Below are 22,551 nucleotides of genomic sequence, written 5' to 3' on the forward strand. Positions count from 1 at the left end.
AAACTTATTTTGTGTTTCTTGATACTTTGTCTCTTCAGCAATTTTATATGTCATCCTTTAAAAATCATTTTGCATTGGTAAATTTATGATTTTGTTATAATTAAATAACATGAGTTGTTAGGTATGTGTTTTTGTATAGATTTGTCTCAGTGTATCTGTCATAATCCATAAACTTTCCAAGAGTAAGGAGTATGTTCCCCGTTTTCTATTCCTTTGAGGTATTCCATATAGCTCTTTAATTTAACAAACCAATAGAAAAGTGCAAACTTACGAATTGAGCTTCTAAATCCAGAAATCCACTCACCATTTTTACTTGTGTGCTACCAGGTACCATTAAAAATTAGAAGTCAGGAGGCACAGACCTGGCTGGAGGACCTCCATGCACGCAGTGTCTCCTCCCCTCCTGGGCTCACGCAGGTGCTCCAGCCAGGAACAATTGCACGTGCAGAGAAAATGAAGGTGTCTCTCCCGACCGTGGCCCATTCCTCTATAAATGAATGAGCCAGGGTCTTGTTCAGAGGGCTGCATGGCACCGACTCCAAGTGAGGCTGCTCTCCCGAGGAAAGACCGGATGGTGGTCTGGGTGCATCCACAGCCCGGCACTCCCGGGAAACTGAAGCCACAGGAGTCATTAGTGCATGCACTGAGGTGTGCTATGGGCATGCGTCACATCAAGCTCTCCAATCCTCATAGGGCCCAGACAGAAAATGAGGACCATGAGAATTTGTCCCTTGGTATAGGAAGGACTTATCACCCACTTCAGGTAAGCAAAGTTGGGGACTCACTCCATTATTTTCCATAAACATAAATGTTACCAGGCCATTTGCTCCCTTCCCTTGTACCTAAGAATTATTAAGTATCTAAAAAACGATCGAGGCATAATTGGTCCCATCCTACCTGCTTTTGTTCTCCTTAGATCTACTGAAAATAAAGGGAAAGTATTTTGACATTTTGTTTACTTAAGAATTTTATGTATGAAAATGAAATAACCCATTGTCGTAGATAGTGGAAAAATTTAATAGATGCATTGATTAATAGAAAGTTTATTATTAATTTAAGGAGCTAACAGGGTGAACTATTTTGTTTCATTTATTTACTCAGTTTTATTTTGGGATTTGAAAGGAAGACGTCAGCATATGTCAATTCATACTTTAGTTTCAAAAACTAACTAGGGGGAATTGAGCAAATATCATGAACCCCTGATGTATTAGATTGTATAAACATGCCCGTGTTTTAATGCTCTTGTAGAGGCAACTATAATATAACAAGGCTGAAAATTTAAATAATAATAAAGTAAATAAATGAATAGAAATTGAGTTCTTGCAGTCAGCCAGGCAATATCAGAGAATAATCAGACTTGTTTGAGTCAATGAACTTAGGAATTTGTCAAAATAATTATTTGGGTACTTTTGAGTAGATGTCACAGCATCAGGGAAGAAAGAGAATGTTCCATATATGTGGATGTGTAGGGCCTGCATACCTGCAGAATGTGTATTCCTTCCACACACAGGCCACCTCCAGCCTTCCCTCTCCCTTGGAGAATGGAAGAGCAGCTCCTCAGAAACTTGCATGGAGGGTCGGTGCTTGGAGAGCACATGGGCTTAATAAATCCCAGTGTTCCCAATTTCTCTGCCCTTTGGGACACAGAGTTGGAATCACCACTCACAGTGTGCCTAGTTCCTTCTGCCAGCTAATGAAGCCATTTTACATCCTGCTCCCTCCCTTCCAGCTCCACATATCACACTCCTCCCAGTTCCCTCAATTCAGGGCTCTCCCAACATGCTAGAATAATGAACTTATTTAGTTAATTCATTTGACAAACCAGTCACCTGATTGTGGGCTGAAATGGTCAATTTAGTTACTTAAATAAGTCATTGAGTCTTCTGTTATAGACACGAAATTAGCATCTAATGTTAGGGATGACTTTTTAACCATTCTCCATGAATTCAGTTATTCTTTATAATAATATGGATTAGAAAAAAGTGCAACGTATAATCACAGGGAAGTGACGGAGAGGAAAGTAGACCCAAGTCACCATGTAGGGAGAGGCGGTGGCTTGACTACAATTCATAGGAAGAGGAACACATAAAACATGAATCCAATTTTTTAAAAAAAGGTTTTAGCCTTTACAATTTTATAGAACATTCCCCATGTTTCTAGTGAGTCTAAGGGAGGTGGTGTATGCCGTGTATGAGGCAATGCATGATTCAAGGTGTCACTGTGTTGTCACAGGGAATCAAAGCGACAGAAGGCTCGGTGGGACCACACCTGGACATGGCAAGTCATCGTGTCACTAGAATCCATCAGTTCTGCAAACTCAGCCTTCTATTCAAATTTTCTCTGTACCTCAAAATCAATTTTACTCATTTAGTACTTGACATTACATTTTATTGGTCAGTGATTACCTAGTTATACATATACTATTATTATTTATGTTTGTATAATAATAATACCTCTGTAGCATATTCCATTTCACAAAATACTTCAGACCCATCATTTAATTCTGCACTCCCAGAAAGATGATCACTTACATATCCCACAAATATGCACCGAGTGATACTACAGACAAAGCAGTGTTGGAGGTGCTTGGGTGAAGGTGAATATATTATCAACAAAGACTGCTCCCTGCAGAGTGCTTACATTCTACCAAGTAAAGGCAAAAGCAACAAAACAAGATGAACTAATAAATAAGACAGCAATGTAACACATTAGGAGTGGATGAATAATATATTTGAAAATAGAGCCTCCATTGGGTGGGTGAGGGCTGCACAGCCCTCACTGAGAAGCAGGACAAAAGGGAATGAGTAAAGGAGACATCTGGGGAAAGGGAAGCACAGGTAGAAGGCATAGTTGGGAGAAAGGTCTGGTGGTGGGAGGTAGTCAGCCCGGAGCCGAGGGTACGTGCCGCAGGACTGGGCATTGGAAGTAAGGGGAGGGAGACAGACTCAGAGGAGGGACTAGTGCAGGTCCCCCAGGGCCTGCAGCTTCACTGCAAAGATTCTGGCTTTACCTGTGAGTTCAATGCGAGGTCATTGTGATGGCACTATTATACTATGTTGGGCGCTGAAAGGCTTAGCCCAGCTGCATTGAGAATGGACGTGGGGGTATGAAGCACAGCCAGGGTTAAAGTTAGCAAACTACTGTAGTAACCCGGAGGGAAAGGATGGGAGCTCAGCTGTGCGGTTGGGCCGGTGGCACTCTGGTGATGTTGTGAGGGGACAGCCAACAGGCTGTGTTGAGGGACTGAGTGTGGGCCAGGGAAATCAAGAGTGGAGTCAACCAGATTTTTGGCCTGAGCAATTGAGAGAACAGAATTGCCATCCACTGAGATGAAGTAACATGTGTATGTGTAAAGTTTTAGGTATGTTAAGTTTAAAATGTGTGTTTTGATGGCAAGTAGACAGTTGAATACAGAAGTCTGGCATCCAGGAGAAAAGATGGAGAAGAAACTAAAAGGAAGAAATCAATATGGATTTAGAGGATTTTACTGGTAATGAACCAGGGTTCCAGGCAGAACAGTAGAGACCTTCTAGGAACTGGGAAGGGAAAGAGAAGGGTCATAACAGGAGATACACGAAACTTGGTGAATCTCTGAATACAAGGGATGGAGAAAGACTTAAGTTGGTTTACAACTAAAATGACTCATGAGAAAACACCAGGAGATGGCAGGATTCCAGAGAGACAGCAGAGACCAAGATGCTGGTTTCAGAGGTTGGGGTGGCATTTCCGGGACTCCATGTTGACCCCTTGAATTGGGCAGAAGGGCTCTGCTGGTGGTGCCCTCTCTGCCCATTAGGCCTCCCTGTTCTGATGAATGTGTGGAGCCCCTGGGAAATAGGATCTCAGACCAGTGATTCTGTGCCTCTCCATCCCCATAAGGAATGGGCTCTACTGCTCTGAGTACATGTTCTCTGTCACGACGCCCGTCACTGAGCACTGGCCTTGCCGTGACTCAGAACGCAAGTGTCAACCCCTGGGGATGGAGCGGGTGGGCTAGACCCAGAGCACGTGCCTTTCCCCCCAGATCAGGCCTGGGAGAGGCCTAGGACAAGCACCGTCTGAAAATATCAACAAGACAGATGGTATTATTACCTCTATTTGCAAATGAGAGATGGAGGGGGGAATGTTTGCTTAGGATCAAGCATAAGTGTATCAAACATGAACGAAGAAATTTTAGCTTAATACAGGATTCATCAGTAAGGTATGTAGACCCATGTGGTAATAGAGTTTGATGAGACTGTTCCATTTCTACAGTTATTATATTCCATATTGCTCCTGCAAGTGCAAAAGTCTAGAAAATAATGTTTAAAAACCTAGAAAGAAAAGTGTGTCAAAAATGTTACTGGAAAGTAAGTGAAAGATTTTAGTTAAAAAAAAAAAAAAATCTCCCTGGAAGAGAAAAACACCATAAAATTCCAGGTGGAGTTAAAGAAGAGAATTAAAATTTTGGCAGATTATTATTAGCACGATGTTAACTAAATTTGCCATTAATAATAATTGTTTAGCATTTAAACATTTAGCATTTAAGTATTTTAGCACATGGTTAACAATTATTTGTTAGATAGAGATACGCAGAAAGAGGGTGGCAAAGTTAGCCTTCAAAGACAAGAATTTTGTTGGGAAAGTATAGAATATACTTTAAAAATTAGTGAAACATTATTATTGTTTCTTCATCATCATCATTTTTATATTGAATTTAAGTAGCAAAGTTGAGTTTGAATCAATCATATCAATTATGACCTTAAATATTTACCATAACATTGTGTTGTCAATATCATTATTCTGCATATAGAACTGTATTAAGTAGCTGAGACTGGGGGCGGGTAGGTGTTATGTTTGAGCTCTTATAACTAGTAAAGGATGAGGTGAAAGAACTAGCTGTGTTAGAATTCTGAGAAATTTCTACTCTAAAACATATTTCCAAAGAGAAAGGAAAAAGTTGCAGTCCCAGAAGGGATTGGTGTGGGTTTCAGCGTTACTAGGTTCAGAGGGATGAATTTCATAATCCTCAAAAATAATTCCAAGAATAGAGGATGTAAATAGTAATTGAATACAGTCACAGCCATTGTGAATGTATATAAGAATGAGTCTGAATCTAGAAAGAAATGGAAGGTGAAACAACAAAAAGTGTAATGCAAACAAAAGGTAAGGAGCAAGAAAGAGAAAGAGAGGGAGGCAAATAGAAGACATCGGGGAAAAGAGACGAGAGAGAGAGGAAAGAGGGAATGAGAGAGGAGAAGAAAAGTGAAGAGTAGAAACATAATTATGGATCTGATGCTAGAATGACACTGGACAGTTCTCAATCAATTTATTAATTGCCATTTCTAATTGTTAATATGTGGAAGACTTGGGATGAAAGGATATTAAAAGGAATAAGAAATTATAATGACTGTGTAGGTATCTTTAATACAAGATCCATTCATTTGAAGACACTCATCAAGAAAGTGTGTGGAGCCATCTGGATAAGGAGTGATGACATGTTCCATTTCTAGTATCATTATACTGCACAATGCACCTCCACGTGCAAATGCTTCATATTTTGGCTTTTGACCCCATGGGAAATTTCCATAGCAACAGTGACTAAAGTGCTGACCTCCATGGGGACATATGTGGAGGCTTCGCATTGGTATATCCGCCACTCCACTCCAGTAAATGCTGCTACACTTGGAGCATTTCTCGGGAACAGAATCTTAGGAATGGTCATCTCTAAGGTTGCACGCAGGGTCAGGATGATCTCTGGGTGCCCAGTCTCCTGACTCTGCTTCTGTCATAGGTGGCAAGACAAGAGGAGTCGTGTCACAGATGAAAAAGTAAGGCCGGAGAAGACCAGTGAACAGTTGGCTGAATGTGTAGATGTAAGATCCATTTGTAATGTCGTAAAAGGAGATTTCACCTGCTTCGTAGTCCAAGAAAATCCCAACGCGACGAGGCCGTTCCAGGTGGAGCAGAGGTACTGACGGGGAGGCAAGGACCATGTACTCGTTCCCCTTCAGCAGCCACAAGGCCCAGACTCCGTTCTCGGGAGACGGTGTGGTCTCCCCCTTCCTTGGCACTGTGTCTTGACAAACTCCTAGCCCCCACTCTGCTCTTTCCCCGACTATGACCTCCCAATAATGCCTCCCTGATGAGAAGTTCTGCAAACCCAGGATACAGGGCCATGTGTCAAATCGCTCAGGGTTGCTGGGGACATCTCTCCACAGTTCTCCGTCCTGCACACTGCGCAGGTCAGTGGTCAAGAGGAGGCTGGGATGCGCTGTTGCAGGGTCCAGCTTCACGTCAACTGGGGAAAGAATTTCGTGGCACATGTGAAAGGACAGAAGAGGCGGATGAGCACTTAGGAAGCATGACACTAAGGACAGTCACACCACTCCTCACTCTCTCTCTAACAACTCTCGGAGAGAACAGAGTAAGTATTTCACCTTGTAAGCCACTGAGAATAGTCTTCAGTACTTTAGAGCATTCCACTGCTACCTCTGCACAACCCAGGTGCCCCGCACTGCCCCACTGAAAACATGCACACTGAGGCCGTGACAAAGCAAGTGCATAACCAGTTAGTGTCCTCTGTCTGCATCCAAAGTACCAAGTACCTTTTGCACTTAAGATAAAATTTAAAAACCCCACGGGATGTATTTTTTGGTAAACACAAACAATTCATTAAAACAATTCATTAAAAGTAAATCCACCATTTTCAAAGCTACGTTACTGCGGTAGGCAGAATTCTGAGACAGACCCATGACCTTCAGACCCTGGGGGTACTCTCAGGATTGTGTTATACTACATCACAAGAGGGAGCTTATTTGTGTGGGTCCAATATAATCTCATCAACCTTTTTAAAAGCAGAGCAGGTTCTGTGGCTATTCCACTAGTGGCAGAAGAGAAAGTCAGAGAGATTTAGATTTGATTTGTTATTGCTGACTTTAAAGATGCAGCTAGCACACCAAGAGGAGAAAGGCAAGTGACCTCTGATAGTCAGCACAGAAATAGGGACCTCAGTCCTGAGTGGAAACGCATTATGCTAACAGCCTAAATAAGCTTGGAAAGTGATTCTTCCCCAGACCTTTCATTGAAGCCTAGCCTGGCCAACTACTTGATTTTGATCTTGCGAACCCCTAAGCAGAGAGCCAGCTGATTCCACCTGGAAGTCTGATATGCAGAACCTTCAGCTAATGGACGGGTGTGGTTTTAAACGGCTAATTCTGTGGCAATTTGTTACACAGCAACAGAAAACTAATGCTGATACTGTGAAGTCCCGGTGAGACTGACATGAAATTTTACTTGTCCACATAATTAATAAGTACCTCTACATAATAAGTACCTCTACTTCTCCTCAGAGAAGAAAGATGTAAGATAGTCAGTGTCTTCTCTTTATAAACAATCAAAACTAGTAAATATCATTAATATAGTTTCAGTTTTAATATCATAGTAACAAATGTCACCACTATGATTGTCATTCTTATTTGTCTCTAATTCACTTCTAGTGATGTTTTATATATGAGTGGGTCACACATGCGGTCCACCGTTCATACTAACCCATATAGCCACCCTCAAGGTGGCCATTATCACTCCCACATTATAGATGAGGAGACTTAGAGTTAATGTGATTTCCCCAAACTCTAGAATTTGTAAGCAACAGGGATTGAAAGGTGGGTCTCCATGGGAGTGTTGGCCTATCTAATGTGTTATGGCTTCACACATCAGTCCTGCTCCAGCATACTTCTTTGTTCCATTTATAAGAAATCTGTGAAGTGGCTTTTAATAGTCCATCTCCAACAATTGTCTTTACATCTGTTTTCTTAAACTCAATCGCCATAATAGAATAATACCCTAATGAAACTACTCGTGTCCAACTTCCCAGGGACCTCCACAATGACGAGTGGACAGATATCTTAAGTGGCTTTCCTGTAGCACTCAACACTGTTGTGAAACCCTTTTGCTTGGAAAACCTCCCTTCCCTTTCCAAAGACATGAGTCAGCATGATTTCCACCCCCTGCATTCGCTACCCCATCCCTTGTTGGTCTCCTTTGCTGCTTTATTCTCTTCTCCTCGATCACCACCATTGGACAAGTCAATGGTCTCAGGGCTGGGATCTCTTCTACCTTTCTCAGCTCACTCGCAATGTGTCCTTCCTTCGGCTGGCTGGCTCAGTGCTTTAATAAATTTCAATCAGATGCTTACTGATCCCCGATACCTATCTATAGCCTAAACCTTTCTCCTGAAACTCTGTATCTATAAATCCATCTGAAGACCTGACATCAACATTCAGATATTTAATACTCTTCACATTGTCCAAATATCAGCTTCCGTCCTTCTGCCTATCTGCAGCCATCAATATGAATGGCATCCTCATTACGTCAATTGCTCTATCTTCAAAATGCACAAAAATTCTGTCCATCCTCAGCACCTCCACTATGAGCACCACGGTCCAACCCATAACTGTCTCCCATTGAATTATTGCTTTTTCCCCTGCAAACCTCACCCTCTGTAACTGATCCCCGATACAGCACACAGAGTAATCCCCCATGATATTAACCCAGTCATGCTATTTCTCCATTTATAACTGCTCACTGACTTCCTATCTCACTCAGAGGTAAAGCATCCTGCTCAGTGGCCTGCCCACAGGCTCCTGCACTCCTGACTCTACCAGCGCAGCAGGGCCTGCCTCCTCAGAGCTCCTGGAAGACACCTCCCGTACGTCCTATCTGAAAGCCTCTCAGCCACATCAGGTATTTGCTGAGTTTACACCCTATTGGCTGAGGTTTTTCCTTGATCACACAATCTAAAAGCGGATGCCCTACCGCCAGAACTTCTGGTCACCCTTACCTTACTATTTTTTCTTTTTCTTATTTTAAAGTGTATATATATATATATATATATATACACACACACACACACACACACACACACACACACATATATGTGTGTATATATATATATATATGTTTATGTGTGCATGTATATATATATTTGTGTGTGTGCATACACATATATATATATATAAATTAAATTTATTGGTGTGACAATGGTTAGTAAAATTATATAGGTTTCAAGTATACATTTCTATAACACATTATATATCCCACTGTATGTTCACCACCCAGAGTCAGTTCTTCCATCACCATACATTTGATCCCCTTTACCCTCTCCTACCACCCTGTCTCCCCCTTTACCCTCTGGTAACCACTAAATTGTGTCTGTGTCTATGAGTTTTTGTTTGTCTTGTTTCTTTATTGCTTTCAATTTTATATCCCACATATGAGTAAAGTCATATGGTTTTCAACTTTTTCTGTCTGACTCATTTCACTTAGCATGATAATCTCAATATCCATCCATGTTGTTGCAAATAGCACTATTTCATCTTTTCTTATGGTCTAGTAGTATTCTATTGTGTATATATACCACATCTTTATCCAATCATTTATCCAAGGATATTTTGGTTGTTTCCATGTCTTGGCCACCAAAAATAATGCTGCAGTGAACATTGGGGTACATAAATCTTTATGGATAAATGTTTTCAGATTTTTTTAGTAGATACTCAGAAGACGGATTGCTGGGTCATATGGTAATTCCATTCTTAATTTTTTGAAGAAGCTCCATACTCTTTTCCATAGTGGTTGTACCAATTTACATTCCCACCAACAATGTATGAAGGCTCCTTTTTCCCCACAGCCTCTCCAACTTTTGTTATTATTTGTCTTGTTGATTATAGCCATTCTAACAGGCATGAGGCAATATCTCATTATGGTTTTGATTTGCATTTCCCTAATAGCTACTGAAGTTGAGAATTTTTTCATATATCTATTGGTAATTTGTATGTCTTCTTGGGAGAAGTTTCTGTTGAGGTCCTCTGCCCCTTTTTTTAATTGGATTGTTTTTTTGTTGTTGTTGTTTTTGTTGAATCCTACGAGTTCTTTATATATTTTGGATATTAGCCCCTTGTTGGAGGCATTGTTTGCAAACATCTTCTCCCATTCGGTTGGTTGCCTCTTTGTTTATTGATGCTTTCTTTTGCTGTGCAGAAGCTTTTTAGTTTGATATAGTCCCATTCACTTACTTCAGCTTTTACTACCTTGCCTTGGAAGTCAAATTCATAAAATCCTCTTTGAACCCAAGTTCCACAAGTTTAGTACAACATTATGCTTTCTTCTATGCAGTTTATTGTTTCACATCTTAAGTTTAGGTCTTTGATCCATTTTGAGTTAATTTTGGTACATGGTGACAGCAGTCTACTTTCATTCTTTTGCACGTGGCTTTCCACTTTTCCCAAAACCATTTATTGAAGAGGCTTTCTTTTCTCCATTGTATGTTTTTGGCTCCTTTGTCGAAAATTAACTGTCCGTATATATGTGGGTTTATTTCTGGGTTTTCAATTTTATTACATTTGTCTGTGTGTCTGTTTTTTTGCCAATACCATGCTGTGTTGATTATTGTCACTTTGTAGTACAAGCTTAAGTCAGGGAGTGTGATACCTCCAGCCTTGTTCTTTTTTTTAGGATTGCTTTGGCTATCTGGGGTCTTTTGTGGTTCCAAACAAATCTGATGATTTTTCGTTCTATTCCTTTAAAAAATGCCATTGGGATTTTGATGGGGATTGCATTAAATCTGTATATTGCTTTGGGTAATATGGCCATTTTAACTATGTTGATTCTTCTAATCCATGAGCACGGAATGTCTTTCCATTTCTTTGTGTCTTCTTCAATTTCTTTTAAAAATGTCTTACAGTTTTCAGTGTATAGGTCCTTCACATCCTTTGTTAAGTTTATTCCTAGGTATCTTATTCTTTTTGTTGCAATGTCAAAATTAATTGTTGTTTTCATTTCTTCTTCTGAAATTTCTTTGTTAGTATATAGGAATGCAATGGATTTTTGTACATTGATTTTGTAGCCAGCAACTTTACTGTATCATTTATTGTTTCTAAATAGCTTTTTAGTGGAGTCTTCAGGGTTTTCTACATAAAAAAATCACGTGATCAGCATAACGTGACAATTTAACTTCTTCATTCCCAGTTTGGATGCCTTTTATTTCTTTGTCTTGCCTAATTGCTCTGGCTAGGACTTCCAATACTATGTTGAATAACAGTGGTAAGATGGGGCAAACCTGTCTTGTTCCTGAACGCAGAGTGAAAGGCTTCAGTTTTTCACCATTAATTATGATAACAGCTGAGAGTTTATCATATATGGCCTATATTATGTTAAGGTATTTTCCTTCTATACCCATTTCATTAAGTTTTAATCAAATGAATATTGTATCTTGTCAAATACTTTCTCTGCATCTACTGATACAATATGATTTTTTTACTTTTTAGTTTGTTTATATGATGTATCACATTGATCAATTTGCATACGTTGAACCATCCTTGTGCCTCTGGGATGAACGCCACTTGGTCGTGATGAATAATCTTTTTAATGTATTATGGTATTCGATGTGCTAGAACTTTGTTTAGGATTTTTGCATCTGTATTCATTAGAGATAACGGTCTGTAGTTTTCTTTTTTTGTGTTATCCTTACCAGGTTTTGGTATGAGGGTAATGGTCTCATAAAATGAATGAAGAAGTATTGCCTCTTTTTCAATTTTTTGGAAGAGTTTGAGGAGGACAGGTGTTAAATCCTCATTGAAGGTTTGGTAGAATTCACTAGTGAAGCCATCTGGTCCTGGACTTTTGCTTTGGGGAAGGTTTTGAATGATTGATTTAATTTCCTTACTGTTGATCAGTCTATTTGGATTTTCCAGTTCTTCATGATTCAGTCTAGGAAGGCTATATATATTCCAAGAAATTGTCCATTTCTTCTAGGTTATTGAATTTGGTGGCATATAATTCTTCATAATATTCTTGGATGATCCTTTGTATTTCTCTGGCATCCATGGTAACTTCCCCTCTTTCATTTCTGATTTTGTTTATTTGGTCTTTCCTCTTTTTACCTTAGTGAGTCTAGCCAAGGGTTTGTCAATTTTATTAATCTTTTCAAAGACCCAGTTCATTGTTGCATTAATTTTTTCTATTGTCTTCTTGTTCTCTATCTCATTTAGTTCTGCTCTAATTTTTATTATTTCTTTCTTTCTGCTGATTTTGGGTTTCATTTGTTCTTCTTTTTCTAGTTCTTTAACGTGTAATGTTAGGTTGTTTATTTGGGATTTTTCTTGTTTCTTGAGATAGGCCTGTAATAATATAAATTTCCTTCTTATTACTGCTTCTGTTGCATCCCAATAATTTTACTAGGATGTGTTTTCATTCTCATTTGTTTCTATGTAGATTTTGATCTTTCCTTTTATTTTGTTCTTTAATAACATGTTGTTTTATCTCCACGTATTTGTGTTTTTTCCTACTTTCTTTTTCACAGTTGATCTCCAGCCTTGTGATCAGAGAATATGTTTGGTATGTTTTCAGTCTTCTTAAATCTGCTAAGGTTAGTTTTATGTCTCAACATATGGTCTATCCTTGAGAATGTTCCATGTGCACTAGAAAAGAATGTATATTCTGGTATTCTAGGATGAAGTGCTCTATAAATGTCAATTATGTCCATTTGGTTTAATGTGTCATTTAGGGATGATATTTCCTTACTTATTTTCTGTTTGGAAGATCTATCCATAGCTGCCAGTGATGTATTTAGTTCCCCTACTGTAATTGCATTTTGGTCAATTTCTCCCTTTAGTTCTGTCAGTAGTTGCTTTGTATATATTGGTGCTCCCTGATTGGGGGCATATATATTGATAAGTGTTACGTCTTCATGTTGTATTGTCCCCTTTACCATTATGAAAAGTGCACCTTTGTCACTTATTACCCTTTTTTTTTTCACCCTGAAGTCTGTTTCATCTGCTATAAGTATGGCTACACCCAGTTTTCTCTGGGTACCATTTGTTTGGAGTATCGTTTCCCACTCTTTCACTTTGAGTCTATATTTGTCCTTGTAGCTGAGATGTGTCTCTTTGAGGCAGCATGTGGTTGGGTTTTGTTTTTTGATCCAAACTCCTACTCTGTGCCTTTTTATTGGTGAGTTCAGTCCATTTACATTTAGGGTGATTATTGATATATGAGGATTTCCTATAACCATTCCATCTTTTGTTTTCTGGTAGCTTAGTGTCTCCATTGTTTCTTTGTCTTTTGGTTCCTGTCTGTTATTTTAGTGTTGTGGTATTTTATGATTTTTCCCTCTGTTTCTTTTTTTATGTTATATTTCTCAGCTCTGGATTTTTTTTTTTTTTGAGTGGTTACAGTTAAGTGTATGTAAAACAAAGTTTCATATATATACCTTTCTCTTTTCTTCAATAATTTGTATCACCTTCTAACATTTTCTGTATATTGCATAATTTAAGTAAATACGTGTAACATGAAGGTGGGGATTCGGAGGATTTTTGTTGTTGTTCAATGTTATATTCCAACACTTAGAAAAGTGGCTGGTGTTAAAAAGAAAACACAAAAATTTACTGAATTGATTAACTGAGTAATCAATTCAGTAACTGGAATTGGGGATTTGAGGACATGGATTCTGAGAGTGTAATAACTTGCAATGATTTATCCAGTTAGTATATATCCATCTGGCTATCAGAACATGGATTAAATCATTAAACAAGAGTGGTAAAGATGGGTTTTCTCATTATGGAACAAAGGTGTTTCCTGTTAAGTACGGAAAGCACTATACAGTCATAGTGTATTTTCATTACTTGGGATATGTTGGATTAAAAAAATAAATAAAAAAAAATTAAATTTGTGCTGTTTTAAAGAATCAGACCAAACAAACTCATTTATGACACCACAGTTATTCCAACATAAAAATAATTGACTGAATATTTTTGGCTTTATGAACTATCTAATTTAAGTAACTCATCAAACTGACAGATAATAAAATAAACCAAACTTCTAATTATTTGATACTCTGCAATGCTTTCATATTGATGCTTTTTTTCTCTGTTTTAAAATATATTTCATTTAGTCTTTCAAACAATACTATTTTTAGCATTTTATAGACAAGGAAATGCAGACTTTTTGGAACTAATTGTTACTCATGTCACAGCTAATAAACCCACTGTTCTAACCAGATGCAGTTTGTATGGGTGTCTCTGACTTTCCTCAGGAGTGCTCCATATACCTCAGTCCCCTTCCTTCTGGGCATGGTGCCCTCTCCCATTCCCCTTATTGTTTGCTGTTGCCATGGGACCCTCTTCCATCAATAATGTCTCCAAGAAGCCTGTGTAGCACATCAGCGTGGGTGTTGTCAGGGATGGCGCACAGTTGGCTATAACCCTGCCTTGTCCTATGGTTACAAGCAATGGGAAAGAGGGCTCTGTCTGCAGGGTACCGTAGAGATGTGACACAAAAGCCTCCACAATCCAGTAGTAAACAAACACCATGATCTCAAAATAAATCCTTGCTGAATTTACTCACTACACTTTGGGTTCTGCTTGTTACTGTACCTGACTGGTGCAGGGACAGCCAGAGCCCAGGCTCCATTGTTCCCTGAGCTCTAAGATGCAACCTACCTTGGAACTTCCTCAACATTTCTCTCATCCCAGGGATGCGACACATTGTCTTCAGCTCCATGGGGATGGTTTCCAGTTCCAGCCGCGTGACACTCTTACTTCTGTGAAGAGCATGGAACCGACACGTCTCAGTTATCTACCAACCACCTCGGGCTCTTCCCACCCATCCTCTGATTCAGAGAGTAAACATACCGGCTCAAGACTCCTCTCACACCCTGGAAGGGAAAGAGAAATACAAGTAAGTGTGAGACCTGGAGACTGTTTTTGACACATTGGGGACAAAACGTGAACATCTCTTTAGGAATTACTGGATATCATTAACTATTAAGATAAAATATAGGAGACATGAATCTCCCCTCATAGAAGCCAAAAATAGGCTGTTGTTGAATTTTCTCATGCCTTTAACATAATAGAATCAGTTTGCCTCTATTAGAATAGAATTAGAGTACACAAAGTTTCAGTTAATACCTATGATATCTACTAGTTTAACAATTTTCCAAATTGATAATTGACATTTGGATGTTTTAAGAGTTACATTCTGCAACAAATGTAGATGGAATTAGAGTAAGAATAGACCTTAAATAGCTGCAGAATGTATTTGGGAAATAGTGAAAGATACAGACATAAAATGCTACTCTCAATATCTCTGTATTGAAAACCCCAAATTCCTCATTCTTTGAACCAACACACCATATCTATGGACTCATATGTGAGTGGGTTACCTAAGTGGATAAAAATGGAAGTCATTAATAGCTAGCGACATTTTTTCTCGAAGTAGATTATTAAACAAATAAACTGTGTTACATTTCTCCTATCCCTCTAAAAATAATCACCTATCAGATTAATTTTTATAAAGCAGGCAGATAATTAATTTTACTGTTTATGGGAATGGCAGGCTTTGGTCTAAGCCACTGGGTATAAAATGTAGCTTATTGGTACCGGGGAAGAAAAGGAAAAAATATTTGAGTATATGCTCCCTAAGATTTGTATTATAAATCTTTTTAGCATTGATTTGGTGCTAGTGAATGCTTATTTTAAGTAAGCTATGTTTTGAGATATGATATGACAATGAATGTTATTGAAAATGCTGAAATTCTTGTGTTTACTTTGTCTGAAATTTAACAAGAAATTTCTTTCTGCCCCTTGGTTTGCTCACAAGGAAATAAGTATAACAATAACAACAACAATATTTTTTACTTACATATAGATATTTTGAAGACAAAATGGGATAAATTAAATGCATATGCTTTGTAATTTCCTAAATTTAATGGCCCCCACTGTGTGGTCAGTGCTTAGCGACTGCACTTGTATGAAGATATGAACTACTCAGTTCAGTAACCCCAGAATAAGTCATTGGGAATGAGCTAGAACCCAGTGTGCCCAGAAACTTTCTCTGAGTGAGTTCTATCGCTGTGCCATGTAGCCATCAGTGACAGTTTTCCTGATTCACGGGGATTAATGTCTTCATCGAGGGCTCAAAAGGAACATTTCCTTGTCCCCACTGTTCTACACCAGACTGAGGGCCTGGAACGTCCTTCCTGCTGTGCCTGGAATAAGCATACCATACGAATAGAGAATTAGCATTTGCCTTAAATTTTAACATGAAAATTCCTAGCTGGACAATTTATAATAAAATTTATGTCTTTGCTTGGCTATTGCCTGAGATGGTTCCCGAAGACTTTGCCTTCGCCGTCCCTGCATACAGCAATAGCATCAGCGACAGACTGACTGTGAGGTTTTAAGAAGTTTTTTTCAGCCATCATAGTGTAGGTTGTTCTTTTTCTGTTTATTCTTATGTAAATAATCAGATTAATTTTAATTTTTTTAAATATTTACGTTTTTCTCTTTAATAGGCACTGTTCTGTATGCTTCTCTAGCATCCCTCTGATCAAGAAGCTTTCCTAGCGAGTTCAGGTGTGCTTTTCCTCAAGAGAACACACGCCCAAGTGGTTTGTCTGTGGGCGCTGCCGTCTGTCCCAGTGGCCTCACCTCCAGCAGACCCAGGGCCGGGCGCTGGCACCTGTCCTCCAGCTCGTCGGCGAGCTCCCGCAGGGCTCTGCTGTGCTGGGCCAGCCGGCTCTTACTGTCCCGCAGTATCTGCAGGGTGGCCCGCTCCTCCTGCTCCAGCCGCCGCAGCTGCAGCTGCTCCTCCTGGGCCAGGAAGCCTCGGTGCTTCTCAAACTCCATCCGGAAGCGCTGCCTTTGCGTTTCCACTTTCTCCTGGAGTAACGCAGTGACCGCTAAAGTCAGGATGGGGGCACAGCGCCACCTGGCGGCCGCCTTCACAATCACAGCAAGGCTGGACGGCCCTGCATGGCGTGAGCCCAGCTCCCCCACTGTGAACTGATTGGTTGCATTTATTTCACTTACTTTTTTTTTTTTTTAGTGTCAACGTTAATGTATTTAATAGCACCTTTAAAATAAGCATTACTACATTTAAAATGGTTACAAAATGGTAATACATATTTTAAAAATACAAACTTTAAATAAGTTTAACATAAATTCGGCTGCATTTTAAAAGAACACAGAAACCAGAGGCGACTCACGTGAGAGGTGGCTTGGCCGAGTTTTCCAGCTGAGGGTTGGATTTGGACTTGGGGTCAATGCCCTTTTACATTTCAGTTTCAGTATTATATATATAACATGTGGGAACAGGGCAGTAAGGGCATTAGAATTTAACAGCTACTAAATCCTTGAGCAGAGCCACCAACAGAACGCTTTCACAAGAGAAATTGCAATTTACTAGTAGAGGAGTCACTAGAATGAGCACTTGTAGAAACAACTGAATTATGAAGAGAGATTAGAGCGACCTGGATTTGTAAATGTGAATGAGAGCAGGCTTAGAGGTTAGAGAAGGTGAACACTCCTAGCACTGAGATCTGGCTCCCTAAGGCCAATGCTCCCTGCAGAGCCAGGAAGGAGCTGAGCAGTTCTCAGGCCACTGACTGCCAGTGATCTTCAGGGAATTAATTCTGATTTCTATCCACATCTCATTTCTACGATTTTTAAATAGACCTAAGGAACACACTGTGACACAGCATTATTATATCTAAATTTTATTTTTTTGAGACTTGTATATGGAAAACTATGTCTATCCTGAGTGTAAGAGGCAAATTATCCTCCCACAGTCTCTCCACATTTGAACTCCCTAGCCTATTTTTAAACATAACATTTTGGTTTGATTAAAGAGCATAAGCTATTGCCTTTAAAAAAATTAACAATAGTTTTCAAATCCCACAGGACTCAACTCCCTCCAATTTCCCATCTGTCTTTCTTTCTACCACTTTCTAAGCCACTAAATTCATATGATCCTCACCTCTTAAACATGAACCAACTCTGAATTCCATAATCTGATCTGAAAGTACAACTCATGTAATTTCTCCCCTATGTCTGAGGCTACTGAGGAATGGGGCTGACAACCTCCCCACTGAAAAGGACAGCAGTCATATGTGGGGGTGTGACAGATTGTGTGGAGAGAAGGGGTTTTGTTGCAATTCATCTTTCTCTCACATCATCCTTTTCAGTGCTACCATTATATCTACAGATACAGGAAGCAGAGGGCTTTTATAGAATTTAGAGTTCATTTATTAAACTAAATGCTTGTTGCATTTGGCTCCCATGGATACATTCTCAGTATTAAAGATCATGCAAATTTACTTGGATTAGAACAGGAATCTTAGCATCATTTCTACTTTAGAATAACCAGTGGAGGTTTTCAAAAATGCAGGACCCAGATCTTAATATGGAGTTTCTGAATTTGTAAATCTGTGGTCAGGTCAGGATTGAAATTAACTGACTTGGATTATTAGTCTAAAAAGAACAAAGCTTATCAATAAATGTTTAGCTTTGCATATAAACACGTAGCTATGGAAAATAAGATATCACAAAGAAAAATGTAGCAAAAATGGTCCTTACGGAAATATCTGTCTGAAGTAGGATACAGTATAAGACCACATTTCAAGAAAAAAGAAGTAAAGAATTAGAAAAACATCAAAAATGATCAGAGAAGGAGGATTATTTGGAGAAAGATAAAGAATGGTAAAATTCTATAAAATAAATTCTCTATATGGTATAATATCTTATATAAATATATTATATTTCACAGATAGTTTCTATATATAGTTTCTCAATCTAGATAGATCCTATTTGATATTTGACCAGATTATTCTTTGCTGTGAATGGGGGGGCGGCATTGTACGGTGTTTAGCAGCATTCATGGCCTCTACCCATTAGATGCCAGTAGCACCCTTACACATCCCCAGTTGTGACAAGAAAAAATACCTATAACTATTGCAAAATCTCTGCTGGATGAAAAAATCACCCCAGACTGAGAACCATTCTGTGTGTGTGTGTGTGTGTGTGTGTGTGTGTGTGCGCGCGCGCGCAAATCGGTTGGAGAAACAAAGCGCCGATGAAGTACAAAAGAGAGAACATGTATGTGGCTGAAAGGAGGCTGAAAGTTCACATCATCCTCTCTTGGTAAGATGAATGCCTTCTCGCTAAATTTCATCTGCATCAATGCTATGAAATGTTTATTATTCATTCATCCAGCAAATACATTTTTAAACTCATAGTGGCGGTCTGAGACTGCTCTAGATACCAGGGAAGGTCAAGATCAGCAAAGTTGTTTATGGTTCGGGTTTCTGTAGTGTTAGAAATATGAAGGACACAGATGTCTAATATAACTGGAAGGGGTGGGGTTACCTAGGACGGCCCTGAGATGTTTTTCTTGAGCACCTATGTAGACGGAACAAATGTGCTGGCACAGGGAAAATAGCTGAAGAATGATTTAATGACCCAAGTTTGGAACCTTCCAAAGCCCCAATATTCTCGTACCTTCCAAATGACAGTTTTCTTCACCACACTAGCCTCCTGTGTGAAAGCCTCCTGCATCTCTTTCCTCACCAGTTCCAGGGCCATCTGGAGCTTTGCCTGTTTGGGAAGATATGCTGAGACCATTACAGACATGCTCACTCAGTACCAACACCGACCAGGTATATCAGGAGCTTCTAAGATCACCTAAAACGGGCCCTGTTGAGCTACCAAACATGGCCAACCTCATTAGTAACTAAGTCAAACATAAATACACTTTTAAATGTTAATCCAGACATAATCAAAGATTTATCTCAAAGTATGCTCATTATGGTATTATATAAAATAGTAACTAACTATCATGTTAAAAGTAGAGGATGAGAAAATTTTATTTTATATTAAAGAATGAAATTAAAATAAAGTGCTATAGAACATTTAATAACAAGAAATGCTCACAATTATAAAGTCAATTAAAATAAGTATATTTTATGCAATGTGACACCAATTTTGAAAAAAATGTGCTTGTGATGAATATATAAAAACTAGGCAGAGGTCAATGAAAATGTTCAGGAGATGAAATCTCATCTACTAGTGCTTGTTTGAAAAGTGATGCTATTTCTTACATCTATCTATTTCAACTCCTTAAAATTATGTATTACTTTATAGTCAGAAGTGTTGATTATTATTAGGCCAGAAGAAACCATGTAAGTTAGTATTTATTCAATGAAAAAGAAATACAGAATGTTGTAAATCTTACAAGAAGTAAAAAAATAATTTAATGGAAACTAAATCTCTTTTGAAATCTAGGACTCCTGCTAGAGCTAAACACATATCTTATTTGCAGAGAACACACACAAAGATACACATACACATATTTTTAAACCCTACCCACAGTCATTTATAAGTCTTAGGGAAAAAATAATTCTTCCTAGTCATTCACAAGTCCTACATACCAATTATTTTCAAAAAAAGACTTTTATAACATAATGCTCATAAAAAGAGCAGTAGGATTCATGGAGGATTTAACATGATCATGGAAGTGGCATTTGTTTTAGTGTTTGCAAGGAACAGAACACACTAACATGTAGAGAGACAGAAGCTCCCTCAGGTGGGAGAAATTGTGAGTAAAAGCAAGGATCTGACTATGGCGTGGCATGCTTGGGGACAAGTGATTAGGCTAGTTTTGCTGGATCTCATGGCTGGTTAAGGCAACAGCTTTAGAAACAGGATATAGGGCCCTAGGAAGTCTAGACTGACAGGCTAAGAAGTTTGGCAGATATTTATTCGGTATTTAATTGAAAGACTACTAAAATGTATACAGAACTTCTCTAGAAATAGTACACTAGTCATGCTCTGTGCGGTGCCTTCTGGATAAAAAGAAGGCAGAAACATTTTGCAAAAGTCTAGGCAGAAATAGCTAGCGCCTGAATTTTGTAGATGACAGCCAAAACCAAAAAGAAAAACTAAGACTGATATTTCCAGGTAGGTCTTAAAACAATAAAACTAAGTTTAGAAAATAATGAACATTTTAAGAAACTTAATATTTACAATTTATTTCATTGTGATAGATAAACATGTCAGCAGGTTAAACAGGACTTTGGCCTTCGTTGTGCTAGTAGATGTTCCAGATGTTGGAAACTTCAATGTGTTCAGAATATGCCCAAGACTATTGTTTTACAGGCTTCACAGATGTGCCTTTTGGGGGCCTAATACACCAAGCATCTCTTCATGGAAGATGCTCAAACCTAAGTCCCAGGATGTGAACTGAATAAAGATCTGGCCCGTGCACTTAGCACCTGGATGCTTACTTCATAGCAGTGTGCCCACTGAGACGGCTGTTCTTAACTAATGCTCAAACCCCAAGGTTGTTTTGGTAACAGAATTACTCAACGTAGAGATATATACTATGCAGAGAAGCAAGGTATTGTGCCAGTGACAGCTGTTAGGAAGCATTTACTAAAGATGCACTCCTGGAACCAAGAATCAAGTACGACGCAGCCCTCTACCCAGACAATCAGGCTCGGGAAAACCAGACCATCCGGAGAGCACAGGACCAGGAAGGCTGCGTGGGTGAAAGGGACCAGTAAAGGCATGTGCCTCAGAGCTCCTTCACAGGGGTTCAGAGGAGGCTACCGCGAAGCCAAGGCGTGGAGCCCAGACCGGAGTGCGCGCTGTGCGGGCGGGAGCGGGGGACGCGTGGGCAGTCTAGACCAGCTGCTGGCATTGGCCTTGCGTCCTGGCAGGTGACCCAGCACCTCCGCTCAGCCCACTCGCGTCAGCGGGCACTTCCAGGCCCTCCCGCCCACCCGCGGAGCGCGGCTCACCTGGTGGTGCCGGGCGGCCTCCTGCAGCGGCGCCGTGCGGTGGCCCCTGTGCTCCGGCTCGGTGTCGCACATCCAGCACAGCGCCACCTGGTCGTCCTCACAGAAACGGCTCAGTTCCTGGCCGTGGCGCGCGCACTGCGCCCCCGCCGGCCCCGCGCCCAGCCCCAGCTGCCGCACGCCGTCCACCAGGCTGGCCAGCTGCCGGTTGGGCCGGAAGCCCTCCCGAGCGAAGGGCCCACGGCACTGCGGACACGCGTAGAGGCCGCCCTGCGCGCTGTCGGACTTGTCGCAGAATTCGGAGATGCAGCGCAGGCAGAAGCTGTGGCCGCAGTCCACGCTGACCGGCTCCTGTAGGAAGTCCAGGCACACGGGGCACCGTGCCTCGTCGCGCAGCAGCTGGCCGGGCGCCCCCGCGGCCATATCAGCGCTGCGCCTTCTCCAAGCAGTCTGCACTCGGGAGGGGCCCTGCCTGAGGACCAGCGGGCAGAGCCAGCTCTTATCAGCAAGCTGGGGTTCAGGCCAAGGGAGCCACTCCCGGTGAACAGTGACAAAGCAGAAGCCCTTGGCCACCAGGGTCAATGAGCGCTCCAGCTCTCCAGCCCCTAGTATCTGGAGCCCCTCACTGAGCGCCCTAATGCAGCCTCTGCTCCTGTTTTCACCGCCGGTTAATGTGGAGAAGTGCTCAGCTTCTCCCTTTCGCTGCGTCTGCACTGCCCCATGGTCTCCTCATCCTTGTCTGCAGAAAGCGTTCTTAAATTCGTTTCCAAACCTCCATTTTTCTGCCTCCTGTTAGTTAGTTCATGATAAAGAAATGACTAGATGAGTTGAAGGAGACTTGCCCAAATGAATGTGTGTGTGTGTGTGTGTGTGTGTGTGTCAGATCTGGCCATTGGGGAGCTAAGGCCTGATGGGAGAGTGACTGCAAGCTGCAGGCGAGAGGG

At 40.3% G+C, this 22,551-nt stretch overlaps 1 protein-coding gene across 1 annotated transcript; it reads right to left on the reverse strand.

Moving 5' to 3' along the window:
* Window positions 1-2,793: 2,793 nt before the first annotated feature.
* On the reverse strand, window positions 2,794-22,332 carry TRIM58 (tripartite motif containing 58). The gene is made up of 6 exons (XM_033096939.1): window positions 21,611-22,332; window positions 19,311-19,406; window positions 16,464-16,694; window positions 14,667-14,689; window positions 14,475-14,575; window positions 2,794-6,280 (listed from the first exon to the last, which is right to left on the reverse strand). Exons 1-6 carry the CDS (start codon window positions 22,028-22,030, stop codon window positions 5,691-5,693), a joined length of 1,461 nt encoding a protein of 486 aa, XP_032952830.1. The 5' UTR covers window positions 22,031-22,332; the 3' UTR covers window positions 2,794-5,690.
* Window positions 22,333-22,551: the final 219 nt, after the last annotated feature.

This window comes from Rhinolophus ferrumequinum, chromosome 24 (assembly GCF_004115265.2).
Source record: "Rhinolophus ferrumequinum isolate MPI-CBG mRhiFer1 chromosome 24, mRhiFer1_v1.p, whole genome shotgun sequence".
In the NCBI taxonomy this organism is placed as follows: domain Eukaryota; kingdom Metazoa; phylum Chordata; class Mammalia; order Chiroptera; family Rhinolophidae; genus Rhinolophus; species Rhinolophus ferrumequinum.